Source organism: Solea senegalensis, linkage group LG6, assembly GCF_019176455.1.
Source record: "Solea senegalensis isolate Sse05_10M linkage group LG6, IFAPA_SoseM_1, whole genome shotgun sequence".
Lineage (NCBI taxonomy): Eukaryota > Metazoa > Chordata > Actinopteri > Pleuronectiformes > Soleidae > Solea > Solea senegalensis.
This window is the reverse complement of record NC_058026.1, coordinates 6,688,726-6,703,844: the sequence shown is the minus strand read 5'-3', so window position 1 is coordinate 6,703,844 and position 15,119 is coordinate 6,688,726. Positions and strand designations below refer to the sequence as shown.

Sequence of the window (15,119 nt, the reverse complement as noted above, 5' to 3'; positions counted from 1 at the left end):
AATGGGGGCCATGCCCCATCATCCATTATGTTTTAAGTAAACTTTAGCTTGAGGTTAATAATGGAGGGGATTTTTATCATTAACATTTGACCATAAAGTTCACAATATTTCATTTCGTCTTCAAAAGTAAAAGGTCAGTCACGTCTGACACTACAGCTGCCGCAGACGCATGTGATGTCATCGCGAACTGAATCCCACTTGAACTTTGTCTTATGCTGAGGTTTTTAATCCCGGATTACTGCCAGGCTGAAACATCCACTTGAACTTTTCTTTTCATTTGTCCGTGATAATCTTCAATCTCAGGTTTCACTGAGTAGAAGTTCAGTTCTTTTTTTTATTATTTTGGTTGGAAATGACCAACGTGAGGTTTATATTACATCAAAACACAGATTGTGTTTTCGGCGTTGTATCGTTTTTGTTGTTGCGGCGTGTTTCTGTTGATGCCTGCGTTTTGGCTGTCTGCAGATCATTTTTATTTTGCGGCTCGTTCCTCATGTTGCTTTTGTTTGTGCTTTTGAACCTGCAGCGTTTGTGAACTCGTCTGTGCAGCTCGTTTCTCCTTCTGCATGGGTCGTTGCAGTGTCTTTGCCCCTGTCGGCCACTCAAATCTGCTTTTTCCATTCACCCATCCTACATCTAGCTTACCTACTGTATTCACAAGCTGCTGCCACAGCCATCAGGACCAACTCGGGGTCAAGCGTCTTGTCCAGGGACACGCCAACGACTGCATCCATGGAGCAAACACACAAACCTCTGGTTAAAATACGACCAGGACCTCTTCTTTTCCTTTCAGCTGCTCCCTTCAGGGGTCGCCACAGCAAATCAACCTCCTCCATCTCACCCTGTTCTCTGTATCCCCCTCTCTCACACCAACTAACTTCATGCCCTCTTTCACTACATCCATAAACCTTCTCTTTGGTCTGCCAGCATCCTTCTACCAATATACTCACTATCCCTCCTCATTCTGGCCTCTCTGACCTTATCTCCAATAGTGATGGGAAGTTCGACTCTTCTTACTGACTCGGATCTTTTACTCTCGGACAGTAAATTGAACTAATCTTTTTTTGAGTCATTTCGTTCATTTCGTTCATATTTACAGCGGGTGGCGCTGTATCCCTCTTGTGGGCGTTGTAAAAAAGACCGCGGTTCTCAAACACTTAACACTGTAGGCAACATCGTTTTTCTTTCAGCTGACAAAGTATAATAAACAAAATGCAATTCAAACCATATGAAACCCTAGGAAAGCAAATACACACCTCAATAAAGTGACTTGTGTCATGTATCCTCGCTGCCAACTAATCATTTCTATTTCCTGTCCTGCTGACTGAGTTTATGCAGATGTCTGCCATGTGGCGAAGGAAGGTACTGCATGAAAATGAACGAATCACTCACTGAGATGACTCATTACTCCCGAGTCATATAAAAGATTAGTTCATTTTGAACGAATCGTTCACGAACGACACATCACTAATCTCCAAAACATCTAACGTGCTGCGTGTAAAACACGACCAGGGCCAAAAAAAAGAAACTTGGGTAGATACGTCTACCTTGAGGTGTGATGGGTTTCAAGCCAGAAATGTGGTGCATGGTGTCTCATGCCAAAGAACATCTTGGAAGACAGAGTGGAGGAGCACCTCAGCCACAGCTGTCTCTAATGATATAAATAATAATGCTTAACATAAATAATTGACTAATGACAATATTTGCATAAAGATATCTTGAGTCGAAGATACCTGCAAAATCAAGTCAGGGTAAAACAGAGCCTTAAAACAATTGACTTGAATTGAAAAGATGTTTTAAATTGAACTGCATTTGCATCCAGATGAACACAAGATGGATCAAAGCCTGAAATTTGCGGCGTGATTTCATTAAAAACCAAAGTGAGCGCTGGCTCTCTCCTCACTGCTCATCATGTCTCAATGATTGGTTGAATATCACAGTAATCTAAACCGCATGCTGAAGAATCCCTGGAAGGAACTGTTGATTTTTGAGTTTTATGTGCAGCTTATTAAATGACTGAGGTTTTGGAAAGGCAGCGCTCTGTCATGAGCTCTTCTCGTCAGATTCGATGCGCTTGTTTTCACGATCCAAGGGAAACTCTCCATCTCTGACACTCTCTGCCAATGTTGATCCATGTTTTACTGCATTTATTTCACAACTCCCTTGAAGACTCTGTCCTGTTTTTTTTAGTTTTCTTTGCAGCAGTGGAGGTTTTTGATGATATTGAAGTCGCAATCATTCCATCAAGGACCTGTTAGGACTATCGGTGCGACGGGACAGCCAATCGAAGTACCTGCATTCAATCTGAACGGCCATTTAATGACTTAAACGCTCCTGCGACACTTGAGGAGCTTTGAAGAACGTGCAAGAGCATCGGCATCGAGAACAGGCAGCGATCCAACATGTGGTAAAACAGTGGCAGTGAAAGGCTAAGAGATGCAACGATGCACAGAGCGTTCTGGAATATATTGTGGTGTTACATTTTAAAAGCCCCTCAGCTCTTAACAACAGAGGCAGAGAGAACAAAAAACAGCAGAAGTTCGAAACTTCTTCACATACTCGCAGTACAAAGTGCCTCATTTACTTTCATTGTAAAAGACACTTCACAGCAGCCACAAAGCCAGCAGTGATGCAAAGGCATTGCGTTGCCGCAGCCAGTAAACAGCAGCTGCTCGGAGCCTTAATGAATAGCGATGTATCACCATGTCCAGCACTTTGCATTTTTAATGGATGCAGAGCTCTTAACTGGAAGAGCCTGTCCAGATGCACTTGGACACCGTGTTTGTTGTCTGTGTTCTCTAAGTTTTTTGTTTTTTAATGCTTTCCAAAAAGCACCCAAGTGTGTCTGTAAAACCGACTCCCACTTGAACTTTGTGCCTTTCCTTTCTTCTTTCATTCTCGGCTCCTTATTACTGGATCATTATCTGGATGAGACCTCCACTTGAACTTTACTTTTCCTCTGGCTGCTTTTGTCTGCCTTCAGCGTCCACTTGACTGTGGACGCTTTCTCAAGGAGGAGAAAGTCCAGCGCCATGGCAAGATTATAGTCATCCTTGCGGCTAAAGGCCAATTCTTTAGTGTTTATTATGTCATTTTTAGGAAAGTTCCATGATTGTATTATTGCTTCATGAACATATTATTGCTTCATGAATGTATTATTGCTTCATGAATCATGTAACAGTAATTGTTTGTTACATCTGTGGTCTGAAAATGGGCTCTGTCAAGCAATACTACCAGCACGTCTTGGCTCTTCACTTTAGCAACTGTATACACACTGCACATGTCTTATAACTGAGAGAAACCTAACTGTAGAACAGTGTTCAAAGTCTCTCATACTGAATATTACAATGCAGCACATGTTATCAACACTATTATTTAAAATGATGCAGTTGCCAACAAAATATACAAAATAAAGACAAATGCAGTGTTTTTCCTTGCTGGAAAGTGGGATTAAGTATAGTATAGTGTACATTTTCAAATGAATTATTTCATCCACCAAGATTTTATTTTGATTGTATTCATTTCTTCATGTTATGTTTTTCACGGGTATGTGCATTTGTCTATATAATGTAGCAATTTGTAAATAAGGTGTAAATAGGATTGTTTATTACTAAATAGTGGAGAATGGGTAGGATTAAACAAATTTATGCTTCTTCCGACTCCTTTTCAGACATGTTCTCATTCATTTGTTTTATTTTTTGAACTGTTTTGTGTTTACACATTTGAAATAGAGCCCATGTAAGGTGTATAATGTTTTTAAAACATATCATTTCCATCAACAGCGGCCGCAGTGAACGTTTCAAATCAGCCGCTCATAAAAACAACCTGAAATACAAATGAGCACCATCTACTTCAACAACCACCGGAATGAGTGAAGTGGACTTGAGTGAGAATCCGGTGTTGGGCTCAATGGAAATCCATAGGCAGGTGCCACTCAGTCATATCAGGACTGCTGCTCCATCTCTTCTCTCTCCAGTATACACCGTATTGATTCCTCTCAACACTAAGCCTCCGACTAAACCGGCCTCTCCTTTGTCACTCTTGTCTTTCTTCTCTGCTTTATGTCCCTCAGCATTCTTACACGCTGCTTTTCTTTATCCATTCTCTTGTTCCTGCTGGTGATCGCTTTTAAAATGAATAGTTGGTCAGCTTGGGAAAAACACCGACACAGATTGAGTTTGATGGCAGTAAGTAAGACGAAGCACAGACAGCCTGAAAGTTTAGTTTAGCATAAACTAAACTTTAACTTACTTCAATAGATTTTTCAGGTATCTGACACCTGTGTTATGATAACGACCTACATTTAAACTCAAATATCTGCAATTGCTACTTCTTAAATTGTATAAACAGGCTCATTACTTAGATTAGATTATAGATTATAGATTATTGTGGACCACGTGGTTGGTGTAGTGGTTAATACTCTTCTTTTTGCAGCTAGAAATCCCGCATTCGCTGCCCAGGAGTTTGCATGTTTGTGCGCTTGGGTTTTCTCCGGGTTCTCCAAGTTGGACACTCCAAGTTGACTATAGATGTGGGAGTGAATGGTTGTTGGTCTCTATGGGTTTGCAGTTGTTTGCATATCGCTGTTACTGCCGTCTGTTTTGAGATAAAACCGATTCTAAACATTGCAACTTTTCACACTGGAGTTTTAATCTTTAACAACTGTTTTTTATCCCAGTGTTGATAAAGAGAAATTCCCTCTCCTGCTCTCGTTGTTCTGATGAATTAAACATGAATGTACATGCGTTTTCGTCCACTGCTGTTAGGAGAATATTGGGTGGTAATTCACTGAGATGAGGATTTGATGGTGCAGCATTTTAAGTCTGGGTCACCGCTTGAGAGATCAAGACTTACAAGGAGTAAAATCTGTAGTAGTAATATGTTCTCCCTGCACTAAGTCTGAGGATGTCGTGTTTTCCTCTTCAGTCCATACGTTCCTTCTCTTGTTTGTTTTCAGCCAGTGAAACACAAAGGCTAAAGAGACTTTTAATAGGCTCATCACCTGTTTCAACTGAATATATCGTCATTTTCTCTTTATTGATACGGCAACTTATTTCTGTGTGACATTTAAGAGTTTTCTCTGCTTCTATCTCATGGTTAGAGGTTCTTCCATGTCTGTTCTTTCGCAGTTTGGTTGTCTATAATAAATTCAACTTAAGCTTTAATCCCTTAGTGTCTCACTCAACTTTGGTTTTGTGCTTCTTTATTTTAACCTCCTCTCTCTCTCTCTGTGTATCTTCTTTTTCGCAGACTGTTGCGTTGCCATGACGAGCGAGGAGGAGGAGGGCCCCAGCGTTGCAACATCCACAGCGGCGACACCGTCAACGGCAACAATCACCCGGATAACAGCAGCGACAACAGCCAGGGAGGATGGCGATGACGCCATCACTTCCTCTTTCCCCCACATATGTTCCCCGTACCACCTCCCGTGTCCTGAGGAGAAAGAAGAGAAAGAGGAGGAAATAGAGGAGGAGGGGATTATTCAAGAGGAAAGGATCGAGAAAGTGGAGGAGGAATGTGAGAGGGAGGATGAGGATGAAGATGACGCCAGCAGTGACACCAGTGTGTTAGTGGTGCCTTACCCCGAGCTCGTACCTGTGGTCTTCTTCTGCCTCAAGCAAACGACCTGCCCTCGCAGCCTGTGCATCCGCATGGTCACCAGCCCATATCCTTTTTCATACCACAATTGGAGATAAGTGTCAAATTATACAAATTCTACTCATCGTTATTTAATCTTGTAGACGCGTTTGCATTCCCAGGCCAAAAGTAAAGTAAACACTGAGGAAGATCATTTCTGTCAAAGGTTCAGTTTCCCATGAGTTGGTGATGGATTGTGGCGAATATGTCTCATTTGGGTGAAGCTGCCTTGCTCTTCTAGTTCTTGGTGTGTGTGGTAGATTCAGATAGTGGAAACCACAGTGTTATGGCAATTTACGATGCAGGTCATTGACATTTTGTGAAAAAATAGGGAGCTCAAGAAAGATTGCCACGACCGATGACCGTTCATCACCAGAATCACAACTTCTTGCTTCTGCACTACGACTCCACAGGGCAACTGGTTTTAGAGCAAGATGATGTCTGTGCTTCATTTTTGTCCTGCATCTGTCACCAATGTGGGTACATCTGTGCTGTTTCTGCAGCCATCCATGGAGATAGATTGCTTTATAGTTCATACAGTCTTCTAGCAATTGTCTGATGTGAGAAGAAAGTCAAATTTCCTATGTTTCTGAGCCTCTTACTGCTTCTTTTGTTGCACATACAGTGCAGCAGTTGAATTTACTGCCTTTTACGATACAGCTGCCCCCCCCCACGTTTAGCTGCTCATCAAGCCCGTAAAGAGTGAGGTTGTACTGTATCTGACTCACACGCGGACTCCCAAACACAGTAGCTGTGCCGTTCTTGGTCTGAGAGGAAAGAATGAGGGTTATTTAAGTGTTTGTCCATCAGCGAATATATAAAAAAAGTGCATGAATTACATTGATAGAAACACATTATGCCCAGCCATATTATTTGAGCTTCTGTTTTGTCTGGGCCTGATTTATAACCAACCCAGCAAGAGGAATAAAAACCATTCTGTTCAGACTTAAGTGAAATGGCTTTCTGAGAAAAATGTCTTAAATCAGAGAGGAAAAAACACTCAGTGTAATTGTCTGCGTTCGGATCCCAGATCTTTAATTAATGCCTATTTCTCCTGTATATTCCTTTAGGGCTTTGTTATATCCCTGCAGTGAATAGAATGCATTTTAACCATAAACTATAGAACATAAAGTCTTTTCACGTTACACGTTCCTTTGAATAAGTGCTTCTTGTCCAGATATTTAATGCTGCGTTGCCTTTGGCTGTTGAGCGGTAGATAGAAGTCAGTGTTTACTCGGAATTGTGAATATTTGATGAAATATTTATTTTCTTGTCAGTGTGATATTATAGAGGTTATTTGTGGAATTCTAGAATTGGCAGAGTTGGTTGTTCAGTCTGCTGTACTGCCTTCAGGAGAATCTGTGATGTCGATTCCCTGACTTCAGAATGTCCACTCTCTGTCTCTGTGACACCAATGTTTTGTTTGACAGAGGATTATTTGTGTTTGCCCGTGCAATTAACACAAGTGAACACAACCTGCGACGGCACAAAGTGTGGATTTATGACATATTTCATTATCAGCAACGGATTTTGCTGAGCATAGCTGCGGTTTCTATAAACCAGGCTGGGACCTCTCACTGATAACGTAGCTGCCAGGCGTATACGGTTCACCTAATTAGATCTATGTCAGCTTAAATCTTCTAAGACAAATTAAAAACATTGTCTTATGGTTCAATAACATCACACAAAAAGCTGGAAACTGCTGAAGTTTGTAAAACCTGCTCTCTTGCACCAAAGTTCATAGAGAAAATCAACAATTTAAGTCATGAGGACATTTTGAAATACTAATACTAATATTGAGGACGTGGTCGATCAGCAGTTCCTGTGTTTCATGGTCGTCGATTTTCTCCATGGACTTTGGTGCAGCGAGTGATCACTTTACCAAAATAAGCTTTTATTAAGTTCAAATATTTGAATTTAAACAATTGAACTGTTTTGCTCTCAGATGTTTGTTTTTTTGCTCGTGAGGATAAACCTGTGGTTTCCACTTCACCGTGTTCTCTGTATTCGATCCAATCACTGTGACGGCATGAGAGGAAACATGAGTGAATGTGAGCACATGCATGTGTGCGCTGTGTGTTCATTTAAAAGGGGAAAAAAAAAAAGGCTCATATTGACCCCGGTCCACTTTGCCACATTGTGAGCACAGATTGTTCGGTGCGGTGAATTGATCCACATGTGAATTCTTCTTTGTGTGTATGAATGCAGTCAGGCCACTCTCGCTGTGTGAATACGTGGACGTGCTTCATTTCATTCAAGAATGATATTGGCAGGTTTTTGGTGATGGTGGAAGAGAAAATAAAACGAGAGGGAATCCTGTAAACTACCCTTCTGATAATGCAAAAAAATGAATTTAATAATAATATGTGTATTAAGTAATGGGAAAGAAAGTTACATATAGTCCAAAATGATACAGATTGAGATATTTTATCAAATAATCTAATTAACTAATTAATTAAAAATATTTCAGTGCACATTTCAGTGCATTTAATGGCATTTTACATTATTATGTATATATAAAGTGCAGGAAAAAATAATCCTATATGGAAATGAATGCAATTACAATCATGTTCATAACTACTAACTTAAGATACCGGCAGTATAATAACAGTTTAATGCCACGTTATGCACGTTAATGCCACTTTGAAGCACGTTTGTCAGTCGCATTAATGAGATTCAATGATGAACGTTACATTTTAACAAAAAAAAAAAAAGGGTTTTAGTTTACTTATTTTGCTGATGGAAAATCGTTTGTATTATATTTCGAATTTTGACAAATAGATAATGACACAAATAAGTCCAGATTAGTACTAAAAAGAATTAAGGCCATATTATTAACATAATTATAAATTTGATATAAAGTGTTACAAGCCTGCAATAACATTTTCATGTTTATTCGGTATACAAACTTGTTACTAAGTTTATATTAATTGCTTATACAGTTGCTAAAAAAAGTTTTAATAGCACTTATGTCTTCCTATTATTGATAATAAAATCTTACTACTGTTCATGACAGTTATATAAACTGAGCCTATTAATTGGATCAATAACTGAGGGTAATTTATAATTACTTAGTTTAGACTTATGTTGATAGATATTTTATAATGTCTTATAAATGGTTTATTAATAGTTAATCACGTCATATTACAACACAGACCGTATAATGTTTTTTTATGTATATTTCTAGCTGAGTGATCATCACTTCCCTCCCTGTCTCTGTCACTCTTCTTCATCCTTTCCCTCCCAGACAGCGAATCATGGTTAGTTTTCATTGCGTTAAACCATATTAAAGACAGATAAAGCTGAGAACCTTCAAAAAACTTGAAGTAATAAAGGGATCAAACTTTTTGTCACTTTGCATTTACTCCAAGTGGCTGTCAGATGTTCTACTTTTTACGTTTGCTGTACCTTTGCACTTCACTTTTTAGTTGCTTCCCTTCACTCAGTTGTTCATTTAAAAAGTTTGTAGCATTTAAGAAGCAAATCTACAGTTTCTACCAACTACAGTTTAAAAGGTGATTTTAAATGTAAGAAGTAACATAAACAAGAGAGGGGGATTTGTAAATAAGGGCAAAACACAAGATATAAACAAGATATGGTCATATTTAAGCAAGTAATTAAGAGATGTTTACATAAAGTTGAGATTGAATTATCTTGCACACTGTAAAATAAATAAAACACATGAATAAGAATGGTATATATCCACATTTGTGTATATGTGTATTGATTGATTATGATTATATCAGCAACATCAAATAAACTATTGGTGTACAAACTATTAATATTTGAAATTAATATGAAATTGAAGAGGATATATGTACAAACGTTCAATCAATATCACTATAACAGTTTATAATATACAACAAAACATACTCATCACAAACAACACTACGTCTGCGTTTGTTATGTTTGAAATAGTATGTGAACTGCGTTGTTTCCCAGGACAAGGGTGATCTAGAGAAATACTTTGGTTGCACAGTGACATTTTCAAATGGAGCTGCTGTTGAAATTTACATTCAGTTTTTTCCCTAAATTGTACATTTTCCCTGCTGAATCAACTGCAAAGTTTGATAAAAATGTCGAGGCAGGCAAACACACGGCGTGGTCTGCGGTGTTTCCCAACAAAGCTGTTTCCATCAGGGAGTACTGTCACTGTATCCACAGCTGTGTGAAGCCACTGATGCTGTGCTGAGAGTCCGTGTATAGAGCCGAGCTGTGAATACCACGATAACCAGGTCGCAGGCAGATACGAAGCTGAGTTCGTTCACACAGAGAGGGGAGGATCAGAACAGCGTAGGAGGGGAGGGAATGGAAATTATTTCCAAGCAAAATGCTGCTCTCCACATCTAAACCTGTACCTGTGGAATGGGAAGAAGTGAGGATGGAAGGTGAGGTTTGTGGAGAGAGAGAGAGAAGATAAACAGAGCATGTAGTCAATTTATATTCTGCTTCAAACCAAATGTGAGAGTGGGGGAAGGTCAGATTAATAGCTTCCAATTCACTTCCAATCTCCTCTGGACCAACACATGTGGCCCTGCATGTGTGCCACTGGCATTATCGCACTCTTGGTGTTTCTCAAAATCAATGATCCTTCATCGGTAGAGAGGGTCCTTCCAAGTCTGGTCCTACAGAGACCAGACAAGACTAGTCCATTTCTTTTTTTTTGTCATGATTATTTCTGCTCATTCAGACCAAAAATACAGCTTCTCCTACAACTCGTTGTACTTGACACATTAGCAAACATGACTTATTAAACAGATTGGTTGGATAATTCATTGTAATTGGTCAATGGTGACATTCAGTGGTCTGTTATTTCTGTTTTCAAGTGTTGCTGGGGACTAAAACAGAAGGTTTATGTTCATTTTAACGATGTTCAACTTGTCAGGAACGTCTATGCCACAATGTCTGGAGTATTTTTCGAATATTAAATGAAATATATGGTGAGAAGGAGACAGCGAGACCTTTCATTCTTGTAGCGCAAAGACTGTTGTTGAGGATCACAGAAGAGACTTATCGCTCCAGGTGTTAGCAACATTTAGCTGGTATTTAAATCAACGTCAACAGCTTCACACTGAACAGATGCTGCTGTGCTTCCACTGTCATGTGTTGTTATTAAGGCTTGCTAGCATGACTCGGCTTCAGTGTTAGCTTTATGTACAAACACTGTCATTCTCGTTGTTTACTTGCACTGACTTTTTATCCTACTACTACTGTCCTAAACACTTTGAGGACATACCCTAACCCTATAGAGGCTGAGTGTATATGCTAACAATGCTAGCGTGTTTGCACTTCAAACCACATGTAAGCTAACAGAAGCAAGCTAACTTTCGTTCTAAGCCATGTAATAAGCGGGATTATGTTTCTTCTTCTTCTTCATTCAGAAAGCAGTTAATAATCTACATTGTCAGTTATGTTGATTTATCATTGCAACCCTGATTGTGAAGTTTGTGAAGTTTCTGTCAGGCATGCAAGAAAAATATACCCAAAAAATGCATAGTTTTCTAAAAAATAGCATTGGAACAATGAACCTAAATCCTGTAAAGGCCTGTACATACTCCACAAGAACAAAGAAATGCGTTATTTGTGTTGAGGTGGCAAGGACGATAACAAACTTAGATTTGGCCAGGACAATTCATACTTCACAAGAAGATCAAGTGCAACTCCTGGGAAGTCCTCATAGGGAATGACAACAATTCTACATTGCAATCAGAATCAGAAAAAGCTTTATTGCCAAGTACAATTTTACACACACAAGGAATTTGTTGTTGCCCAGCTGATGTGTCAAGAACAAGCTGCAAGAACTCCCAAACGAGGGCTGCGAGAAAATAATGACGCCATTCTTTTCTCACAGCCCTGGGAGAGAGGGAACAAATCGCTCTGTTCTCGTGGAGTATGTACAGGCCTTAAATCTATGGGGCCATTTCAAATGACACATCATGTTAATAATGCACTTTGAACATGAAATGCTGAATTTATTGTTTAGATAATCATTTTGGATGGCAACCAGTCGAAATTCTCAAATATATGTCGTTACTACATAAGAAATATTCTGCTCATTTCTAAAGACTGTAATAAGTAAAGCATTCATGTTGAAAATTAGGGTTTTTGGATTATAACAGATTTTAAATTGGACCAATACCTATAACATAAAACACTATAAAACCTAAAACATTTGAAGGAAGAACTCAGTCATCCTGAAACATCCTGCACATTGGAACAGTCCTGTGGGGGACTCCCGATGATGTAATACGCCTGAAATTCAGCCAATTTCAAATCCTTCCTTGACTTTGAGAAACACCTACTGACACACTAACAGGCTGAAAGTTGAATGAAATAAATGGTTCAATGAATGAAAGAATCCGCGCAAAAAGAAAGAGTGAGAAAAAAGAGCAATATACTGCTCATACACTGAAATCACTTTGTCGATTGTTTACCGCACACCCGTCTGTTCATCCTAGAGTGAAAGCTCTAATGAGCATTCCCTCGTCAAGCCCCTGGTCATGTGACACCATGTCTTGCTGCTGATTGGTTTGACGATTAGCCGCGGTTTAATGCTCTCTGATGCCTGTAATAGGCTGTTTGGACAAGATTTTACCTCTAAAATTATATGGCCTTTGAGTGTAGCATCCACACGTTACATTAAGCTACATTTTAATTAAACGGCTGTCATAAATCAGGTTGGATAATGCTTATCCTATCATGTCGGCTTCTCCAGTGGAGAAAACGAGACTTCGCTGCAGTTAATGCAAACGGACAGTTCTTGAATGATCACTGAACGCCAGGGAATGGCTGTTGGGTATCGTTTCAGCTAACTGTTTTGTTTAAGAATTCTGTGCATCAAAAAATCAATGGAACTGCTAAATTCATTCACCAGCAGTAAATGCAGGTGATGCCATTATTAATGTCTAAAAGTACTTTGCTCAACAGTGCTTGGCAGGCAGAGTCTTCACAGTTCACCGATCCCTAATAGGCTCCAATTATATCGTGTGTGGCTCAGTTATGGTTTTCTAAGTGCAGAGACAAGACCTTGGCTAAGATTTCATTACATTTTTTTTAAATACTTTTTATATAGTGCAGTTATATGCTTTATGGATTTATCTGTTGATTATTTTCTTGATGAATTTATCTGTACTTAAATCATGTCCAAAAATTGTGGAAAACATCTAAAGAAATTGTCCCCAAACTACAGGTATTTTCTTCCAGAAAACATGTACATCCAACTCAAAAAACTCAATTGAGTCAATTAATTGACCAAATAATTGTTGAATAGTCACTTGATTAGCTGTTGCAGCCCTTGGGATTTAGGCTTTAAGGAGACCTATCAAGCCCTTTTGAGACAGTAATTGCTGTCTGTATGTGTAAACTTGACTTGACGAGTTCTGGCAGGGCCCCAGAGGATGACATGTGCTTTGCTGCTGATCTTGGCGTGAGTTTGTTCTGCCTCCATCTGCTTCGCTTTGATTTTTTTCTGTCTTTTTTTGTTTTTGGCAGTGTTGAATCAGAATTTATTTATTTATTTATTCTTATATATCATAGAGGTTTTTTTTTTCTTTATAGACCTATATGTGTCTGACAGGACGTCCAACCCATGAGCTTTCTTACTTTTCCGCCAAATGTATTTTGGAGACAATATCATTTAACACATCACACCTTTCTCTTTATAGGCCCACAGAGATGTTGATGTGCATCTTGGGAGAACAGTAATCTCCCTCTCCAACGAGGTTAAGTTGTATTGCTGTTTGCTTTGTCTCTCTGTGTTTGTCAGCAAGAAAACCACTGAACCCATTTTGTCTCGTAAACAGAAGGCGCTGTGCAGCTCAATGAAGAATCCATTTTTGAGCAGATTTGATTTAGGGGGTGTTAACAGGATGTGTCACAGCTCTGTTCAAACTAAAGTATGGGTCCGAGTCAGTGTAGTGTTCCAGGCATATGTACACCATGTACATATACCTATAAATCTATCTATAACTATAAATAGTTTTTTAATTACATATCTGCCAACGGTTAGTTTGATGGACTTCAGACCTGGCAGGTAACTTACTAAGGGCACCAGTAAGTGCGCAGTGCCAACTTTTATGTTGTACGGAATAGAACATGTTCGGGTACCGTAGCACCTATATGGCAACAGTGTGTTACACTTCAGGCATGTGCAGCCAATGAATACGATCCATGTCGTCTCAAAACATGGATCTGTTCATAAAGGGTGGATGAAGACCCTATAATCAGACATCTGTGGGCGCACAGGCACTGCAAGTATGACCATGATGAGGTGTTGAGATGATATTTATATTGTGTAGTTAACTGCAGTGAAGTATCACCGTGTTTAGAACAGCTCCCTGGATATATGCAAATATTAAAAATAGTCTTTTGTTGAAGTGTTTACTGCAATAACGTTCAGATTGGTAATGACATAATGAGTTAAATTATTTACAATTTAAGTTCAATTTCTCAACAAAAACTGGAATTGTGTCCTGACATTGTTTGGCTTTATTGACATAGCATCCATATTTGGACAATTAGCCTATATATTGGTCATTTTCAGAGTGTTTGCAAAGGATACAGGTCATTTAGTTGCTGTATGGCAAAGAAATGACTGCTATTCTTCCTCCTTGGAACATTTCTGTCTTATAACTGGACTTGTAGCATGGATGAAGACTAAGCATATTTATGAAGACATAGTGGAGTGGACATGTGCTGAAGCTGTCAGCAGCTGATTGAGACGCCAATCTGTCTTCATCCTTTTGTTTCCTCTCCACTGATTCTCCCGTTTCTTCTTCTAAATCATTTCTCTTCATTCTTTCTCTCGTCCCCTGACTGTGACATGTATGTCTTTGGCTCTTCCCAATGTTCTTGTGCTTATGCTAATGCTGGTATTAATTATTATGGTAATGTGACTGTTAATCACTATGCTAATGTCACTGTGCCCACCTGTCAAACTGGTCTGCAAGGACCTGTCATCTCGCCTTCTAGTTCATATTCAGCCACTCTTAGAAATTGTATTCAGTACCAGTCTTGAATTTTATTGAGCATTAAATAAGCTACAGCTTAATTTCCATCTTTATTTTCCCCCACTGGGCTGTTAAGTGCCGCCGGTCTACTGTTTTAATCACTGTTGATTTAATTTTATCATGACTGGGCAGAAAACAATGTCAGTCATGAATCTCACAACTGATTAAATTGATTAAATTAGAAGCCTGATAATGACCCATTCATTTGGATCAGGTGTGTTGGAGCAGGGCAACATCTAAAACCTGCAGGTCAGACCAGGATCAGGACCAGGACCAGGATCGGCTAACAATGCCTTAACCTAACTCTGACATAGAGGCCTTTGTACGCCAAAGTGTGCTAATTATTCACACATAATGAAATATTTTTCGAACGTGTGACCAATCAACGCGGCATTCACTTCGAACTGTTATTTTTTCGGATCGTGGTTGATTTGCCAGAGCGATTTTTCCAACAATCGATGTTGATGTACAGTC

The 15,119-nt window shown here is 39.3% G+C and overlaps 1 protein-coding gene across 1 annotated transcript in view; it reads left to right on the top strand.

Annotated features, from left to right (window-relative positions):
- The first annotated feature begins 5,264 nt into the window (after positions 1-5,264).
- The window catches only part of LOC122770945 (voltage-dependent T-type calcium channel subunit alpha-1I-like), a 171,945-nt gene continuing 162,090 nt past the window's right edge, over positions 5,265-15,119 (top strand). The window contains exon 1 of the mRNA XM_044028180.1: positions 5,265-5,665. Within this exon, the coding sequence (XP_043884115.1) occupies positions 5,265-5,665 (401 nt within the window). The remainder of the gene's footprint in view (positions 5,666-15,119) is intronic.